The 16,285-nt window shown below is 65.8% G+C and overlaps 1 protein-coding gene across 1 annotated transcript in view; it reads right to left on the bottom strand.

Moving 5' to 3' along the window:
* Positions 1-467: 467 nt before the first annotated feature.
* The window catches only part of INTS1 (integrator complex subunit 1), a 34,895-nt gene continuing 19,077 nt past the window's right edge, over positions 468-16,285 (bottom strand). The window contains exons 23-48 of the mRNA XM_055262631.2: positions 15,801-15,980; positions 15,609-15,713; positions 14,553-14,720; positions 14,343-14,454; positions 13,136-13,297; positions 12,075-12,221; positions 11,574-11,672; positions 10,812-10,936; positions 9,975-10,229; positions 9,257-9,416; positions 8,896-9,036; positions 8,046-8,229; positions 7,844-7,967; positions 7,084-7,208; positions 6,859-6,946; positions 6,539-6,765; positions 6,258-6,381; positions 5,022-5,155; positions 4,471-4,663; positions 3,869-3,996; positions 3,414-3,526; positions 2,639-2,752; positions 1,927-1,997; positions 1,350-1,441; positions 1,061-1,170; positions 468-907 (exon numbers count right to left, since the gene is read on the bottom strand). Of these exons, the coding sequence (XP_055118606.1) occupies positions 792-907; positions 1,061-1,170; positions 1,350-1,441; positions 1,927-1,997; positions 2,639-2,752; positions 3,414-3,526; positions 3,869-3,996; positions 4,471-4,663; positions 5,022-5,155; positions 6,258-6,381; positions 6,539-6,765; positions 6,859-6,946; positions 7,084-7,208; positions 7,844-7,967; positions 8,046-8,229; positions 8,896-9,036; positions 9,257-9,416; positions 9,975-10,229; positions 10,812-10,936; positions 11,574-11,672; positions 12,075-12,221; positions 13,136-13,297; positions 14,343-14,454; positions 14,553-14,720; positions 15,609-15,713; positions 15,801-15,980 (3,597 nt within the window). The 3' untranslated portion in view covers positions 468-791. The remainder of the gene's footprint in view (positions 908-1,060; positions 1,171-1,349; positions 1,442-1,926; positions 1,998-2,638; positions 2,753-3,413; positions 3,527-3,868; positions 3,997-4,470; positions 4,664-5,021; positions 5,156-6,257; positions 6,382-6,538; positions 6,766-6,858; positions 6,947-7,083; positions 7,209-7,843; positions 7,968-8,045; positions 8,230-8,895; positions 9,037-9,256; positions 9,417-9,974; positions 10,230-10,811; positions 10,937-11,573; positions 11,673-12,074; positions 12,222-13,135; positions 13,298-14,342; positions 14,455-14,552; positions 14,721-15,608; positions 15,714-15,800; positions 15,981-16,285) is intronic.

Below are 16,285 nucleotides of genomic sequence, written 5' to 3'. Positions count from 1 at the left end.
GGCAAACGCAGGACGAGCAGCACCACCAGCTACTTGGACTCTTCTGGAATGAGACCCCCACACAGCTCCCACAGGGGGACGCCCACAGTTGAGGCTCTCAGGGCCTTGTTGATCCTTTTAGTGCAGGAGAGACCAGTCAGCCGGGCCAGGCCCCCACACAGCCTGACAAGGCTGGACTCACTCAACAGAGGCCGACCCCGTAGGCAGAGGACTCGAGGCCAGGCAGGGCCCAGGGCCGGCACTTGACGGGGAGACCGTGACAGGGTGGGGGGCGGCCAAGCGGGCAGCGTCCCCCGACCCTCGACACCTGCGAGAACTGCTAGCCCAAGGGAGAGCCCGGCCTGGCCTTGGTCTCCGCCTCCCAGGACCCTGCCCAACTCCCTGTGCTGTGGGGCTGGGGAGCCAAGGCCAGGGTCCTCGAGGCTCTCACTGGCCAGAGGGCGACACGGGACACCAGAGAGTACACAGAGAATTCAGATCGTTTCATTGAAAACCAGCCCAGGCCATGCCCGGTGGGATCCTGCACACGCTGGGCCACATCGCCCAACGCTCTGCAGCAGGGCTGTAGCCCAGAAGGTGAATGAGGGCTTCGCAGACGGCCCCCGATGCCAGCAGCCGGCCTGGAGCCACCCCAGGGCTCCAAGTATCGCTCCTGGGCCTGCCTGGCCTCAGGGCTCGGCACCCTCACCTCCTCGGACACACCAGCAACGCCCACGCTTCCTGGGCTTCGCCTCGAGGATCCCCGGGGCCGGGCCGGGCCGGGGCTTGGAGGGAGGTCGGCTGCCACAGGCTCACATCACGGCCTCCATATGCAGCATCCTCAGGGCCTCGGAGATCTGTGCGCTGGGGTCCATCTGGCCGTACATGCCCACCAGGAAGGCCCGGTGCAGCAGCACAGCCGCGTGCTCTGTGGGGGAGACAGGGCCCTGCATATCACACTGGCCACAACACCCTGGTCGCAGTGACCAGACCTCGGGACTCCTAAGAGCCAGCTCTCGGGGGACGCGCCTCTGGACTCCCCGAGGGCTGCCAGGGCCCCGGGCGGGGAACCAGTCCTCACCTTGGCACAGGAGAGTGTACTCGGGCAGGTTCCTGAGGGCCGTCTGCACCACCTCAAAGTCCTGGCTGCCCAGGCAGTACATGAACGTGGGCAGGAAATCTGCTGCGATGCTGAAAGAGCCACGCGCTTCAGTGGGAACCTCCGCCCTGTGCCCACGCCAGACCCCTCCCCGCCAACAGGGGAGCTGAGCCGCCTGGAAGCCTGGTCTGGCCACCAGGCGGGTCAAGCGGTGACCTGGGTTAGCAGGGCCCGGCGGTGGCAGCGGGACAGAGGCCGGCGGTGGCCTCACCTGGGGCTGTTCTGGATGGCGCGCAGGGCCAGGCTGAAGGCGAGGTTGCGGCAACACTCCTCGGCCGAGCTCATCAGCCGCTGCAGGTTGGTCTGATGTGGGGAATGGTGGGAGTTGTGTGACCAGGGAGTCCAGCCCCCATCTAGGCCCCTTCACCTCTTGGTCTTGTGATGGTTGGTGGCAATGGCAGGGACCCTAGGCTTCTATCCAGAAGGCAGGACGCATGTGCCATTGGCCAGTCCCAGCCCAGGGCTGAAGGTGGGCCTGCCCTGGCTCGACTGTGAATACCTGGGCTGGGGCCCCACCCAAAGCCCAGCCTCAGAGGACTCCCTGGGGCTCAGCGCGGGCACCCCGTGTTGGGGCAGCCTCGGAGGACTCCCTGGGGCTCAGCGCGGGCACCCCGTGTTGGGGCAGCCTCGGAGGACTCCCTGGGGCTCAGCGCGGGCACCCCGTGTTGGGGCAGCCTCGGAGGACTCCCTGGGGCTCAGCGCGGGCACCCCATGTTGAGGCGGTGGCCCTGCGGGGTTCTCCACGGGAGCAGCTCCTCCCAGCTCTCCCTCAGCCGCATCCAGCTCACCGAGAAGCAGCCCAGGACCTCGGGTCTCCGCCGGGACATCTCGTCTATGTCACTCAGAGCCTCCAGCAGATCTGACACAGAGACGGCCAGGCCAGAGCTGAAGGGCCAGGCAGATCTCTGCCCACCCCACCCCAGCCACCCAGAGGGAGCAAGGCCCGAGCACCACAGGGCAGAAAGCACTGGAAAGCATGAACCCAGGGACGCCCTGGGCAGCCACCTGCCCCAAGCTCCGCAAATGCCCGGCCCTGCCCCTACCAGTGGCCTCCAAGTAGAGAGAGGGGTTGACCCCTCATGGCAGCCCCAAATCCAGGGTGCTCTCAGCAGCAAGTGTCCCCACGGCCCGACTCCATCCAGGCCGCCCAGCCTTGGCTGTCCTCTGACGATGGCCACCGGTCCTGCCCACCCTCTGGTCCTGCCCACCCACCTGACCTCTTCCTGCCGCCCCCCCCACCACCTTAGGGGGCTGCCCTGCTTTTTGCTGTGTCTGAAGCAGAGCAGCCACCTCCAGCTCCCCTGGGCCCCTGAGTTTCTAAGGCCCTCTCTGGGGGTGCTCCCCACTGTGAGGAATGGCCCACCCACCCACAGCCCAGCATGGGCTGGGCTCACGCCAAAGTCAGTGCCCAGATGGCTGCTGGCTGCTGCCCGCAGCCCCATGGGACCCAGGGCGCCAACCTGGAGCTGACCTCGATGGGTGAAGCAGGGCCTGACTCACCCTCCACCGTTTGGCCCCGGGAAAGCCGCTTCATGTAGGGTGCCATCTCGGCCGCGGTCAGAGGGGTGAACAGGGAGACGCTGACCAGGGGTAGAGAGCCGGCTGAGCTCTCCTCTGGAAGACAGCGGCAGTGCTGCAGGAGGGCAGGAGGGGCAGGACGTGCCACACAGAGGCACCAGGGCCTGCCCTCCCGAGAGCACAGCGGCCACTGCCCAGGCTCCCAAGGTGCCCGCACACAGCAACCCTCCACAAATGGGGTGGAACCAGGAGCCGGGAGCTGCCTTTGGATCCAGCCATGCACCTCTGCGAGTCTCTCCCTGCTGGGTTTCTCGCAATGTGGGCCAGGACCCACTGGGCACAAGACAGGATGGACCCTTGGGACCCGGGCCTAGCACTCTTCCGACGGCACAGGAGAGGCATGCTGCGGTGCCATGTCACCTCAGGCAGGGAAAAACCAAGGACAAGCCCTGCCCAGTAGGACCAGGGGAGGCTTCCTGGGGAGGGACATCTGGTGGATGGTGGATGTGCTGGGGGCGGGGGGGTGGGGAGGGCCATGTGCCGGGGCAGGGCGATGTGCCGGGGGCGGGTGTGCTGATGCTCTGTCAGGCACCAGCCAGCGCTTCGTCCCCGTGAGGTGGGCCAGGAGCCAGCCAGCAAGGTCCCAGGCTCACAAAGCCCCCATCGGGACGCCTCAGACGGCCCAGGGCTGGTTGTGCAGCCGGGAAAACCAGGCCCTGTAGGACTGCTTCCAGCAGCCGCCGCCAGCCCCACTCACCCTCGCCCTCTTCGTCCAGGCCTCGGTCAGTCCTGTCATCCCTGCTGGGCAGGCTGAGCCCTGCAAGGAGGGATTTCAGCATCACCAGGTCACTGTTGTCGAAGGACAGGTCGCTGGGGAGAGAAGATGCTTTCACCTGGGAGGAAGACACTGGCAGGCAAAAGGCTGGGTCAGGGGTCAAACTAGGGCAGCATGGGAGGGCGTGGACACAGGCACGCAGGAGAGGCCAGGACGCTCAGGGGGAGGGCCGGGCGGGGAGGCCACGTGTGCATGGAACGGGACAGAGAGCTGCAGGGGTGGGTTCAGACAGCTCTCGCACAGGGTGGGGCGGCCTCTGCGCCCTGGGATGAGCACCACATTCAGCAGCCCTCCCCCGCCTTCCCAGGAACACCCTCCAGACCCCGCTGGACCCTCGCCGGAGGCCCGAGGCTTCCCTGCAGCCCGTGGACACTCACTGGAGCGGGTCGGCGTGCTTCTGCAGGAAGGAGATGGCTGCTGGGGCATTGTAGGTAATGTACTTATGGATGAACTGCACAAACTTGTTGATGAAGGCAGCCAGGTGGCGGGAGGACTTCCTGTAATTCTGCAAAGCAGAAGCGGCACCCTCGAGCTGCTCTGCCCCGTGGGGCCAAAACAGACCCTGTGCTCCCATCTGCTCCCAGAGCCTCAGGGCACAGACCCCACCGCCAACGAGCCCCCTCTGCCAACCACTGGGGCGTCACGGGCACGAGGGTGGCTGGCATGGCCTGTCAGGGTGTGGACACAGCCGTCTGGGGCACGTGCCCAGATGGATGAGGGGCTCGAGGTGGCACAAGCAACACGCAGAGAGCAGCACGGAGGGTCTGGGCTAGGATTCTGAAGGACATAGGCCCCCCAGGCACATGAGGGGCAGCAGGCAGGGACTTCCCAGGCGGGGAGCGGGTCCCCAGGCCAGGTGGCCTGGCCTGGGCCCTGGCTGCAGAGGTCCTCCCAGTCCCTCCCCGGGTGGATGAGGCAGGCCCAGGCCAGGGCGGAGGGAGTGGAAGGGAGCGCCAGGGCGGGCGGCGGGAGCACACACCAGCAGCAGGCGGATGAAGGACAGCAGGCAGTCCCACAGCGCCCCCTGGTGCTCGCTGCGGAACACGTGCGGCTGCAGCAGCTCCAGCAGGCCCAGCACGTGCAGGAAGCAGCTCAGGTGGTTCTGCTGCCGGAACTCCTGGAAGTTAAGGTGGGTGCGGCCGTGCAGGAGCGCCCCGATCATGGGCAGATGCCTGTGGGCGCAGTGAGGGCCCAGTCAGCCCTGGCCAGCCGGCTCACCTGGCGCACGTCCCCAGGAAGGCCCCACTGCCAGCCCCGGGAGCCAGACCCCGTGCTGCCCCCCAACACTACCCCCTGCCCTAGGAGGTGGGGATGAGATCGCCCCTTTCTGAGGCCCACCCAGCTCCTCCCACCTGAGGCCCAGTTCAGGCCTCTGACTTCCCTCAGTCAACTTCAGCCCATGGGAACATGCTTTTTTTTTTGTCGTTTTTTGTTTGAAACGGAGTTTCGCTCTTGTTGCCCAGGCTGGAGAGCTGCAGACACCCCTGGTTAAACTAGCGTCTGGCGAAGACAGGGCTTCTGGGACAGCACCTGAGCAGCAGCAGCGGGTGCGCCACCGCCAGCTTCCGGCAGGCCATGCTGGCATCCGCCCCTCGGTTCTCCGATGCCCGGGAGTCGCTGGTGTCCGCGAGGAGCGTGATGAAGCGGTGGATGAGACCGTCCAGCTGCAGGGAGGGGCGCTCTGAGGCTGGGGCTGCTGCCTCCCCTCACTTGCCCGCCCATACTCAGCCTGTGGCCACCAGCTGTGGCCGCGATCCACCACGTGGCACGCCATGAGCAGACGAACTGGCTCCTTATGGCTCCCATGAGCACCTCGGGAGGGCAGGCAGGCCACAGCCAGCCTCTGGGAAAACCCCACACAGAATAAAAGCAAAGCTCAAAAACGATACGATGAGCAGGAAACAAGCCGAAACTACACATCAGCCAGGCGGGCGTGGTGGCTCACGCCTGTCATCCCAGCACTCTGTGAGGCCGAAGCAGGAAGATCACCAGAGCCCAGGAGTTCAAGACTAGCCTGGGCAACATGGCAAGACCCCATCTCTATTTTTAAAAATACAAAAAGGTTAACTGGGTGTGGTGGCACGTGCCTGTGGTCCCAGCTACTCAGGAGGCTGAGGTGGGAGGATCACTTGAGCACAGGAGGTTGAGGCTGCAGTGAGCTATGATGGTGCCGCTGCACTCCAGCCTTGGCAACAGACACCCTGCCTCAAAAAACCCCCCGCAAAACTGCACATCAAGTGTGATTTCAATGAATAAAATGACATATAAGTGAAAAAAGCCGCAAGCAAAAATGATTAGAAAAAGTCAGCTGCCCTCTGTGGTACCAGCAGAAGACAGGCTGCAGGTTCCGGCCAGCAGTGGGGAAGCGGGTATGGGAGGCCCAGCCCTCCCCACCAGGGTCACTGGAGAGGAGCAGACGCAGCCGTCCACCAAGACCCATGCACAAGTCCCCAGCAGCTGTCACTGCCCCAAACCGAACGTGACCCCATGTCCACCAGCAGGTGAACAGATAAACTAACGGCCGATCCACACAATGGCAGGACACTGGGTGCCCACACCACCACGACTCTCCAGACTGTGAACAGAGCACCCGCAGGCTCCCTCGGTATAAAACTCAATGCAGACAAACCCACAGGGCGGCGCGGACCGGGAAGGGGCAAGAGGGGAAGCCGGCGATGGCCATGCACACTGTGGCCTCCGCCCTCCCTCCCTGCCTGGCCAGGGCACCTGGGACGGCGGCGGGGAGCAGCAGAGTTGTGCCCTCACCTTGCAGACGCTGCTGCTGGCGGCCCCTTCGCTGTGCAGTAGGACCTCAGGCACGGGCACCCGCAGCTCCGGCCGCTGTAGGTAGAGCTGCAGGAGGAGGTCTCGGCAGCGCCTGCCCAGCACACTGAAAGAGACGGAGCAGGGCTCACCAGGCGGACGGGGCCCCAGTGACAGGGGTGGGCGGACAGGACCAGGCGTGATGGGAACCCACTCAGGGCTGGGCCTCGACCCCCTCCATGGCTCACTCTCAGGCGGCATTTGGGGCCGGGGGGCCTGAGCACCTGTCTCCCCACTGCTGGATGCAGCCTGACAGGTGCTCCGTCACCTTCCTGACACTCTCATCGTCCCCACGGCAGCAGCTGAGCAGCAGGGGCAGCCGGGCCTGGATGAGGCTGCAGGCGGCTGCGTCCCCGTCCTGGCTCCGTGTCTCCGCCTCGGCCAGGATCAGCTCCACCAGGCTGATGAGCTCTGGGCCCTGGACCCGCAGCACCAGCTCCTCCCGCCGCTTCTGTAACGGGTGCCTGCATCAGCCCTGGAGCACCACCCCCTCTCCCCGATGGGCTATCCCCTCTCCCGGATGGGCCACCCTCCCAAGACCTGCCTGTGGGGTGCGCTGGTCCCGCCCCTGCCAGATTCGAGGAACGTGGATGCAGGCCCAGAGGAAGTCCAGAGAGGCGGAGGGGTCGAACCTGTGGGGAGGCACGGGTTCCACTGAGTATGAGGTGTCTCGTCTTAGCATGGGAGATACCAGTCAGAGCTGGCGCTGGGAGAGTTCTGGTGAAGGCCAGCGTGCCGCGGTCCAGGTTGGGGACAGGGAGGCGCCCACCTCTGCTCCCGGCTCTTGCCCAGCAGGACTCGGATGCACTGGTGTAGCGTGGGCCAGCTGGACTGATGCGTGAAGAGGGTCAGAAGGTAGGGGCGGAACGAGGGCACCTGGGCCTGACCTTTGCCCTGGGGAGGGAGGAAGAAGCCCGGTTGGCCTCACCTGGGCCAATGGCAGGCTCTGCTGAGGTCAGCTGACAGCTTTCCCAATGAGCCACTCAGAGAGCCGAGACTTGGGGTGCTGCCGCTGACACCGGCCCCGTCATGTGGTGCTGGAGGGCCCCTCCTGGTGGCCGCGCAGCATCTCCCCACCTCTTTCCATGGGAGCCATGCCGCAGAGCGGAGGTGCCCGGGGCTCCATGCAGCCTCTCTGGTGAGGCCATCCCTCCCCTGCGGGGGACCTGGGGAGCCCAGCACCTGCCCTCCCTTCTCCTGGCCACAGCCCCATTCCCTTCAGGAAGATGGAGGCCCCTACATGATCTACAGGATTTGGCAGGGCCAACCCCACCCCATCCACCCACCCCGTCCCCACATCTGGCTGGTCACAGTGCTGGTCCACAGGTGACTGTGACCCTGGCCTGGGTTCTGCTAGGGCCAATGGGGGACCTGCCCTTCCTCTGGGTTGCTACAGGGACACATGCCTGAGAACAGGAGGGCTGCTGGGGCCCCTGCAAGGCTCGCCCAGGCCAAGGCCGCTGCACTTCAGGTCAGGAAGAGCCTTTACCCTGGGGTGGGGCCCCGTGCTGAAGCTGGGTGCCACCCACCTTCCTCCGGGAGAACAGCAGCCTGTGCTGCAGGTCGGGGCAGCTGCTGACCACCTCAGGGTCCAGCATCTCCAGCCAGTCCACCAGGAGGCCTGACGAGGGCCCCAGCCGCACGGCCTCCAGGCTGCAGGGAGAAGGTGGCTCAGGGAGGGGCAGTGCCGCCCACCCACCCGCCCCGGCCGTGTGCAGCACCCCAGCTCACCTGCCGCCGTCCGCACCCAGCTTTCCCCCAGCCAGGGGCTCCTCCTCCTGCAGCAGCAGGGAGCTCACCACCACAACGGGCTTACAAGCTGGAAATGGGGAGGCAGCGTCCGCAGTGGCAGAGAAGAGCGCAGTCAGCAGCTCCTCCAGGTGGGGGGACCTCACCTCGATCAGCCCCTGGAGGACTGCGCAAGGGACAGAGAAACATGTGGGTCACTCCCAGGTCGGGGGGGGGCTGCTGAGTGGATATGGGCTAGCAGGACTGCGCAAGGGACAGAGAAACATGTGGGTCACTCCCAGGTCGGGGGGGGCTGCTGAGTGGATATGGGCTAGCCATGGGGGGGTGTGGGGTGAGCGTGTGTGGGACACAAGAGCAGAGCCCAGCTGGGGCCAGAGAGTGCGGCCGGGAACGGAGAGTGCAGCAGGGGCAGGAGAGTGCGGCCGGGAACGGAGAGTGCGGCCGGGAACGGAGAGTGCAGCAGGGGCAGGAGAGTGCGGCCGGGAACGGAGAGTGCAGCAGGGGCAGGAGAGTGCGGCCGGGAACGGAGAGTGCAGCAGGGGCAGGAGAGTGCGGCCGGGAACGGAGAGTGCAGCAGGGGCAGGAGAGTGCGGCCGGGGCCAGGGCTCACTTTGCTGGGTGCAGCAGTGATTGGGGGCCCCCCAAGGAGAAAGCTCCAACTCATTCTCAAGAGGCCCCGCCCTGGGCCATCTGGGAGGGGATCTCTGTGGGCACTTTCCGGGGACAGTGCTGAGCGGCCACTGTCCGCCCCCCACTGGTCAGCAAGAAGGAGCCTCAGGTTTGGGTCTTCCCAGGGCCCCAGTGGCCCAAGGGGACGGGGCCAGGACGGTACCTTTGCTGATCAGCTCCGGCTCCACGCTGCACTGCTCCCCAGACCTTAGGGTGGCGATGACAGCACGGACGGTGGAGCTGACCGCCTCCAGGTCCTGACGGAAGGCCAGGGCCTCGGCCAGGCGCAGGAGCCCCCCTCGCACTGTGGGAGGTCTGTGTGAGTGCCCTGTGGCTGCAGCCCTCACCCCTATCGGTGTACCCCATCCAGGGAGGCCCCACGGTAGAAGGGCTCCCCTGGGTCCACGTGGGTACCCACCCCCCAAGCCACTCCCCGGGCCTCGGGGTGCCAGGCAGCTTGGCCACTCCATGTGAGCCCCCATCCAGTGCCCCCCAGCCATCTGCCAGCCTGGCGCAGTCCTCACCGTCGCTGAGCCTGCGCCCGGCCGAGGCCTGGCTGGCAAGCATCTTGAGCTGTGACCGCAGGGGCCCACCCTCCACGCCGGGGCTGTCCAGCCACTGCAGCATCTGCAGGAGCACCTTCAGGAAGAGCGAGGAGAAGCCGGTGTCCTGCGGCACACAGCGCTGCGGGGACAAAGTGGCACGTGGCTACCCTGGCAGACACACGACACACGGGGACCCGGCACCCGAGGCCCAGAGCAGGGGCCATGAGGCTGCTGAGACCTGCCGCGACCAGCACTTGGGGCCTGGGCCAACCTCATCCCACCTCCTGCCTGAAATGGTGCCTCCTCTGCACAGGCCCAGACGACCTCACAGACACCCTTTCAAAACCCCCCCAGCTGGTGAGGGCTCCCATGCGGTTCAAAGCAAAAAATATACACAAACACACAAGTAAAACACAGTCCCAGGCACCAGCAGGTGGGGAAAGCAAGGCAGGAGCGCCGAGCCTGGGTGGTGCGAACAGGCGGATGCCGCACCGCCCCCACCTCCCGTCCCGGGAGAATGTTCACTGAAAAAAAGGGACCCTGCCGCCGCTCCCTGGGACACTGTCCTTTCTCACTTAGAAACTGAGACCCAAGACCCACAGAGGAGCAGTCACAGGACACCCGGGCCATCGTGCGGGAGGCAGAGCCCTCAATGCCCTCCTCCCTCCGCCCACCCGAGAGGCCCACGCCCGGGCACCTGGTACTGGCAGAGCTGGCGCAGCAGCGGACAGGCCAGGAAGTGGCTGCGGTGCATGGACATCACCAGGGCGCCGCCGTGTGGGGAGCTGAGCAGGGTGGCGAGGGCCTGCAGGACACGCACCGTGATGCCTGGCACCTCGGGGTTGCCCTGGACGATGCGGGCCAGCTCCTGGCCCAGGGCCTGCTGCAGGGCAAGGGCCACGGGTCGGGGACTGGAACTCTGCCACCGAGGGTCCGGGCTGAGCGGGAAGATCTGGAACAGGGAAGGCCAGTGTCAGGAGGAAGCGGAGGAGGAGGAGGAGGAGCGCAGTGGAGAAGCTAAGCGCCTGGTGCAGCTCTGTGCCAGAACCGCGTCCCATCATGTCCCTGTTCATTTGTAGCCCCCACCTTGTGGCCTGAGGGGCCCAGGGCCCTTGAGACCTGTGATGGGGAGCGGTGAGGGACCCCAACACCCAGGAGCTGCCCCAGAGGACGAAGGTGTCCAGAGCCTGCCCAGGGACCACCAGGCTCTCCATCAGGAGGCAGTGAGGCCTGCGGGATTCCCAGCTCCAACAGCCAGACCTTAGGCGAGACCTGCAACCTCAGCTTCTGTACACATCAAACCAGGTGCCCCGTGCAGAGGGGTGTGCAAGGATGGCAGGGAGAGTGCAGGGCGACCCCTTCCCCAATGTTGGCCTGAGCCTCCATCTGAGAGCATGGGAATGTGACGTGAAAGCAGCGTGCCAGGGTCAGGCGGTCATGCGTGTAAAGGCCGCTGTACATGCGAGGCAGCAGGGGAGGCTGCACACAGGAAGACGGGCAGCAGGTGGAGCCCCACGTGCAGCGGCATCGCTACCTGGAGGAATATGCCAGCCAGGTCGTCCTCAGGGCCCAGCACCCGGAGCTGGGTCCCCGCCCGCATCCGGCCCTGGCCTGCGGGCTGCTCCGGGCTGCTCTTCGGTTTGGGTGCCTCTGTGCTGTCTGCAGAGACAGGAGAACCGTCAGTGGCTGGACACTTTCTGACGTGCTGCCAGCGGTGGGAACTGTGCAAGCCGTGGCGAGTCCTGCCCGGGGACTGTCACCCAGGAGGAAGAGCTCAGACCTGGGCTCTGTGCTCCCCAAGGACCCCAGGTCTCGCTCAGGACCACAGGGATCTCAAGACTCTGAACAGGAACCTGCATGCTGGCCGGAGGCAAACGCTGCCCAAAGACCGGCCAAGAGCCTCTGTGGGGGCCCCTTTCAGGTGGCATCAGCAAGTGTGCACTGCCCCGTGTGGCTGTGCAGGCCCTGTCCCCCTCCCCAGGCTGGGTCTGTGCAGGCCCCACCCCTCCCCAGGCTGGGTCTCTGTGCAGGCCCCGTCCCCCTCCCCCTCCCCAGGCTGGGTCTGTGCAGGCCCCGTCCCCCTCCCCAGGCTGGGTCTCTGTGCGGGCCCCACCCCTCCCCAGGCTGGGTCTCTGTGCGGGCCCATCCCCTCCCCAGGCTGGGTCTCTGTGTTGGCCCCAGCCCCCCACAGGCTGGGTCTGCGAGCTGGCCCCACCCCTCCGCAGGCTGAGTCTCTGTGCTGGCCCCAGCCCCCCACAGGCTGGGTCTGCGTGCGGTCCCATCCCCTCCCCAGTACCTCGGCGGGGTGGCAGGGAGGCTGTGAGCAGGGAGTGGAAAGTCTGGCCTCCGCAGGCGCCTCGCTCATGCTGGACCTCCACCAGGTGGGCCATGTAATCTGCAAACAGTAGCAGGGTCACGCCTGGGCGTGGCCAGGGGCCAGGGAGCAGGTCCTTCCCTCTCCACAGAAACCAGAATTGGGAATGCCCCCACGGTCACCAATGCTTCCCAAGGACTTCAGAAGCTGGGTGGGCTCAGTCAGCACTGAGGCCCCAACAGCTCCCTCCAAGCTCAAAACACGGCCCGAGCGGGTGCCTGGCCCCAGGGTTGGGGCAGGCCCAGGCTCCCTCCTGACTGTGCCAGCCTCACCAACCCACAGCTCTAAGCCTGCCCTCGAGTGCCACCCACACTCACCCGACCTCGGATCACCCACCCGCTCGCACCCAGGCCCCAAAAGCCTGGCCGGGCTGGGGTTCGGTCGGCGTGTGTGAACCCACTCCGCAGGTCCCCAGCATCTTACTCTTGTCCATGATGTTCTGCTCCAGCGTCTGCGGGTCGTGGGCCACTGCCTGGTCCAGGAACTGTAGGAGTTTGCTCATGCTGGACACGGGGATGCCAAACGACTGCACGAACAGCAGCAGCTGCTGCGGCTCCAGGTCCTGCAGGGCTGAGGGTGCACGCGCTCCGTAACGCCACCCGCAAACCTGGGCAATACGCACTCGGGATCCCACCCGAGACCTGGGGCTGCCTGTGCGCAGTGACCCCACCCACCTGAGACCCTGGGCCGTGTGGGCTCGATGACCCCACCCAAGACCTGGGGCAGTGCACACTCGGCAGCCCCACCCGAGACCTGGGGCCGCACAAAGGGGCAGCAGCCCGGGACCGCCTTGCACCCTGAATGGCAGCTGTGTGGGCCCCGTCTCCGGGGGTGGGTGGGCGCTCCAGAGGGCCTATGGTGGCACGGCACGGTACACTTCCCAAGCTGCACGCAGGCCGCTGTGACTATCTCCTCTCAGCGCTCAGGGCAGCGCTCTTGCCCTGAAGCCATCGGTGGCTCCCAGGGGCACACAACAGCCTAGATCCCTTGGCAGTCATGGATTTCCAGAGCCAGCCCCACTCACTCACCAAGCTGCCCCCCATGTCTCCTCACTGTGAGCAGGCACCAGCCCTACTGACCTACGTGGGCCCAGGCCCCTTGCTCAGCCCTTGCTGGGGTCCCCGGCGGCAGCTCCAACCCCCAAATCCTTCAGGGACTCACCCAGAGGCCCTACCACTTCCCCTCCTCCTCTCCAACCCCAGACCACTTTCTCTTCTTTCTCTCCAGGACCTGTCTTTCACTCTAGACCCTTAAGCCTGACAGTAAGACCCTCTCGGACGGGGCCAGCACAGGCTACTCTAGGTCTCCTAGGGTCCAGCACAGCCTGTTGTGGCCAGGACATAGGATATGCAGGATCCTCCGAGGCTGCCCGGCCAGTCTTCTCCTCTGCCACAGCCAGAGGCCGCCCAGGCCCACGAGGAGCAGGCGAGGGGCCCGGGACCCCCGCGCTGGCAGCCCCCGCCCGAGCCCAGCCTGGGCCGTACCGGCGTCCACCAGGCGGAGCACCTCAGAACGGATCATGCGCAGCTTCAGCCAGTCAGGAAGCAGCAGCGCCTCCTCCGACGTGTCCACCAGGAAGGCGGTGGGCAGTGGCTTCTCCTCCGGAAACCAGATGTCCAGCAGTGCCTGGAACTCGCTGTCGTCGGCTTCAGGAAGGACAACAGGTGAGCAGCCTTCAGACCCACCGGGAGCCCAGCCCCAAGCACAGCTGCTGCCAAGGCTAGAGGCACCTCCTCTCCCAACAGGGAAACTGAGGCTTGGGAGGAGCACGGGGCTCCCGTGCTAGGTGAGCACTTGCTACGTGCGGATGCTTTGCGTAGGTGCACGCATTTGATCCTCACAGACGCCGCAGGAAGGCAAGCAGCATCACTGCTATTTTGTCTTGGCCAAGGGGACGTGTGCGTGTCCCTGTCCAGCCCTCGCCCTTGGGGCTTTGCTTGGCTGAACCAGGTCCCATCCAGCTCTCTGGCTCCACAAAGCCAACGGGAAACCCCACAGGCCCAGGCCCACGTGGGGCCAGCTTCCCCTGCTGCCCTTCCCAAGGGCGACACCTGTGACTGTATCTGCCTCCCAACAGGGGTCACCACCCTGGCACAGCCCACCCACGTCCACCCGAACCCCAGCAAGAGGGTTCTGCCCCCTTCCCTCACTGACAGACACGATGGGGTGAACGTGCGAGCAGCTCCTGGTGTCAGCCAGGAGTAAAGAGGAAGGCTGTGGCCACAGAGGGCGTGGCTGGGTAGGCGCCAGGTTCCAAACACTGTGCTGGCCGGAGTGTCCTCAGGGTCACACGCCTGGGCGCCGGGGAGAGGACCCGCTTGCCTGGCAGCCTCATGTCGCACCTCCACACAGTGAAATCCCGAGTTTGCCACCTCCCAGGCACCGCAGGCCTGCATGGTTAGGCTGGGGCAGCGAGGGCTCTGACCCCAGGCTGTACCAGGCCCTCCAGCTCAGGACTCTACAGGCTGGGAGGTCCCACCACGCAGGGATCTCCCACGCGTCCACCAAGTGCTCAGAGACACGCGGGGCGGACTGCAGCCTCCTCTTCAGGAGAGAAGCCAGGACATAGGGTGCAAGGGCCAGGGGGCTTCCCGCCCAGAAGCAAGGCAAGGACGCGGAAGCCGCTGGGTGTGGTCAGGGCCGTGGCCCGCCTGGCACGAAGCTGCCCCTCTGGCGCCTGTGGCGGCTCACCTCGCGGCGGGCCCAGCGTCAGCAGGATCACCATGGCATGGACCACGAGGATGTGCATGGTGGCTGTCTCCCCACTGCTCCAGCGTAAGAAGACCTGGTCCTGAGACTCCGACTGCAGGAAAGGAGGTGGGGTCAGGGCCGTAAGGTTCGGGGACCCTGGGCCAGCGCCAAGGGCACCAAGCCAGCACCAAGCGCGCCACGCGGCCTCACCCAGCTGTAGACCTCCTCCCCCTCCTTGCTCTGCCGCATGCGCCTCACGTAGCGTGAGAAGATGGACAGCAGAGCGCTCAGCACGGCGTCCGACGCGGCACTCGGGGAGAGCTTCGAGAAGAGGTGGGACATGATGGTGGAGCGCTCCACGACCAGCCGGGCCACGTCCTGGCATGTGGACAGGGGGGCGTCAGAGGCTCTGAGGCAGCTCTGCTCTCCGGCCAGCTGGGGCGGCCTCGTCGCAGGCACACCCTCACTGGGATCTTTAGCAGGGCCCGCGGCACCGCAGACCCTCACTCAGCCACAGGCCGCCAGGGGAGACAACCAGAGCTGGGTCGGACTCTCCAGGGGGGAAGGAGGACACGACCCTCACGGCCAGGGACAATGACCAGGCCCTGAAAGCGGATGCTCCTGCCCTCTGCCCGGCAGCCACCATCTGTTCACCTATCGCTCATTCCCTAAGGACTCGGGCCATGAACTTTCACTAGGTCACAGTGCAGGTTGTGGACAAGAGAACAGTAGTGCAAAGTCAGAAGAAGCCCAGTGGAGAAGGATAGCACCCAGGAGAGAAGTTGGGAGTCAGCGCCACATGTGTGAGCTAGAGATGCTGAGGACAGCGGGCAGGTGCCCAGTGACCTGGGCCCGCAGCCCAAACCCTCCTGGCATCGGGGAGAGGGCTAATGGCTCAGATTCCACCCTGCTGTGAACAAGGCACCCACACCCTCGTGGCTTCGCATACTCAGGGTCTGGGGAGAAAGGCTCCAGGGAGTGAGTGGTGACTAAGGGACACAGGTGGCCACGGGGTCATAGAGGCCCCAGCACAGCAGCCGTGACGACCCTCCCACCCTCAATTCCTCCCTGCAGCCCAAGAAGCCGCCAGCCCAGGGCACTGCACCACTGACCCCATACCCTCCCCAGGGTGGGGTCTCTGTGCTGACCCCGTCCCCTCCCCAGGGCCACACAGCTGGCTGGCCCCGTCCCCTCCCCAGGGCCACACTGCTGGCTGGCCCTGCTGCCTCCCCAGGGCCACACTGCTGGCTGGCCCCGCTGCCTCACCAGGGCCAGGTCGCTGTGCTGGGCCTGCTCCTCCACAGGCGTGTGCTGGGACAGGTAGATCAGGTAGGCGCTGATGGTCTGGGGGTCAGTCTCCATGTGGATTGCCTGGAGGGGAGGGTGGTCTGAGCGGCACCAGGGCAAGGGTGTGGCCCTCTCATCCCTCCCTGCCACGGCCCCGGTCAGTGCCCTCACCTGCTGCAGGGCCAGGGCTGTGGTGCTCCTGACGCTGTCGAACAGAGGCAGGCGGGGCAGGTCCCGCAGCAGCCACTGATAGCCCTGCAGCACATCTGTGTCCCCCGCGTCCTCCTCCGTGGGGGGCTCCTTCTCCTCCCCGTCCCGCAGGCTGCCCTCCGAAAGCACCAGCGACAAACCCTGTGGTGGATACCAGTGAGCTGGGCCAGCTTTCAGGAGCGCGGGCAGGGTCTCACCCTGGCCCCAGGAGCACACGCATGGTGCCCTCAGAGCCCCGAGGAGAATGTGGCGCTTGCTTCCCAGGGCAGATGCCGCAGGTTAAAGGGAAAAACGAGACTGAGCTCTTTCTGTTAAATGCTTCTGTTCAAGTTCCTGAAGCCACTCTGGACCCTCCCATCACCAGCAGGAAAGGAACACCGGGCAGGCAGCAGGGTCCACCTTCACGTTTCACTAGCGCATCCCTCCTACGTGGGGAATGAACTTAA

This window comes from Symphalangus syndactylus, chromosome 22 (genome assembly GCF_028878055.3).
Source record: "Symphalangus syndactylus isolate Jambi chromosome 22, NHGRI_mSymSyn1-v2.1_pri, whole genome shotgun sequence".
NCBI classification, from domain to species: Eukaryota; Metazoa; Chordata; class Mammalia; order Primates; family Hylobatidae; genus Symphalangus; species Symphalangus syndactylus.
The sequence above is the reverse complement of the archived record's forward strand: the minus strand, read 5'-3'. Positions and strand labels throughout refer to the sequence as shown.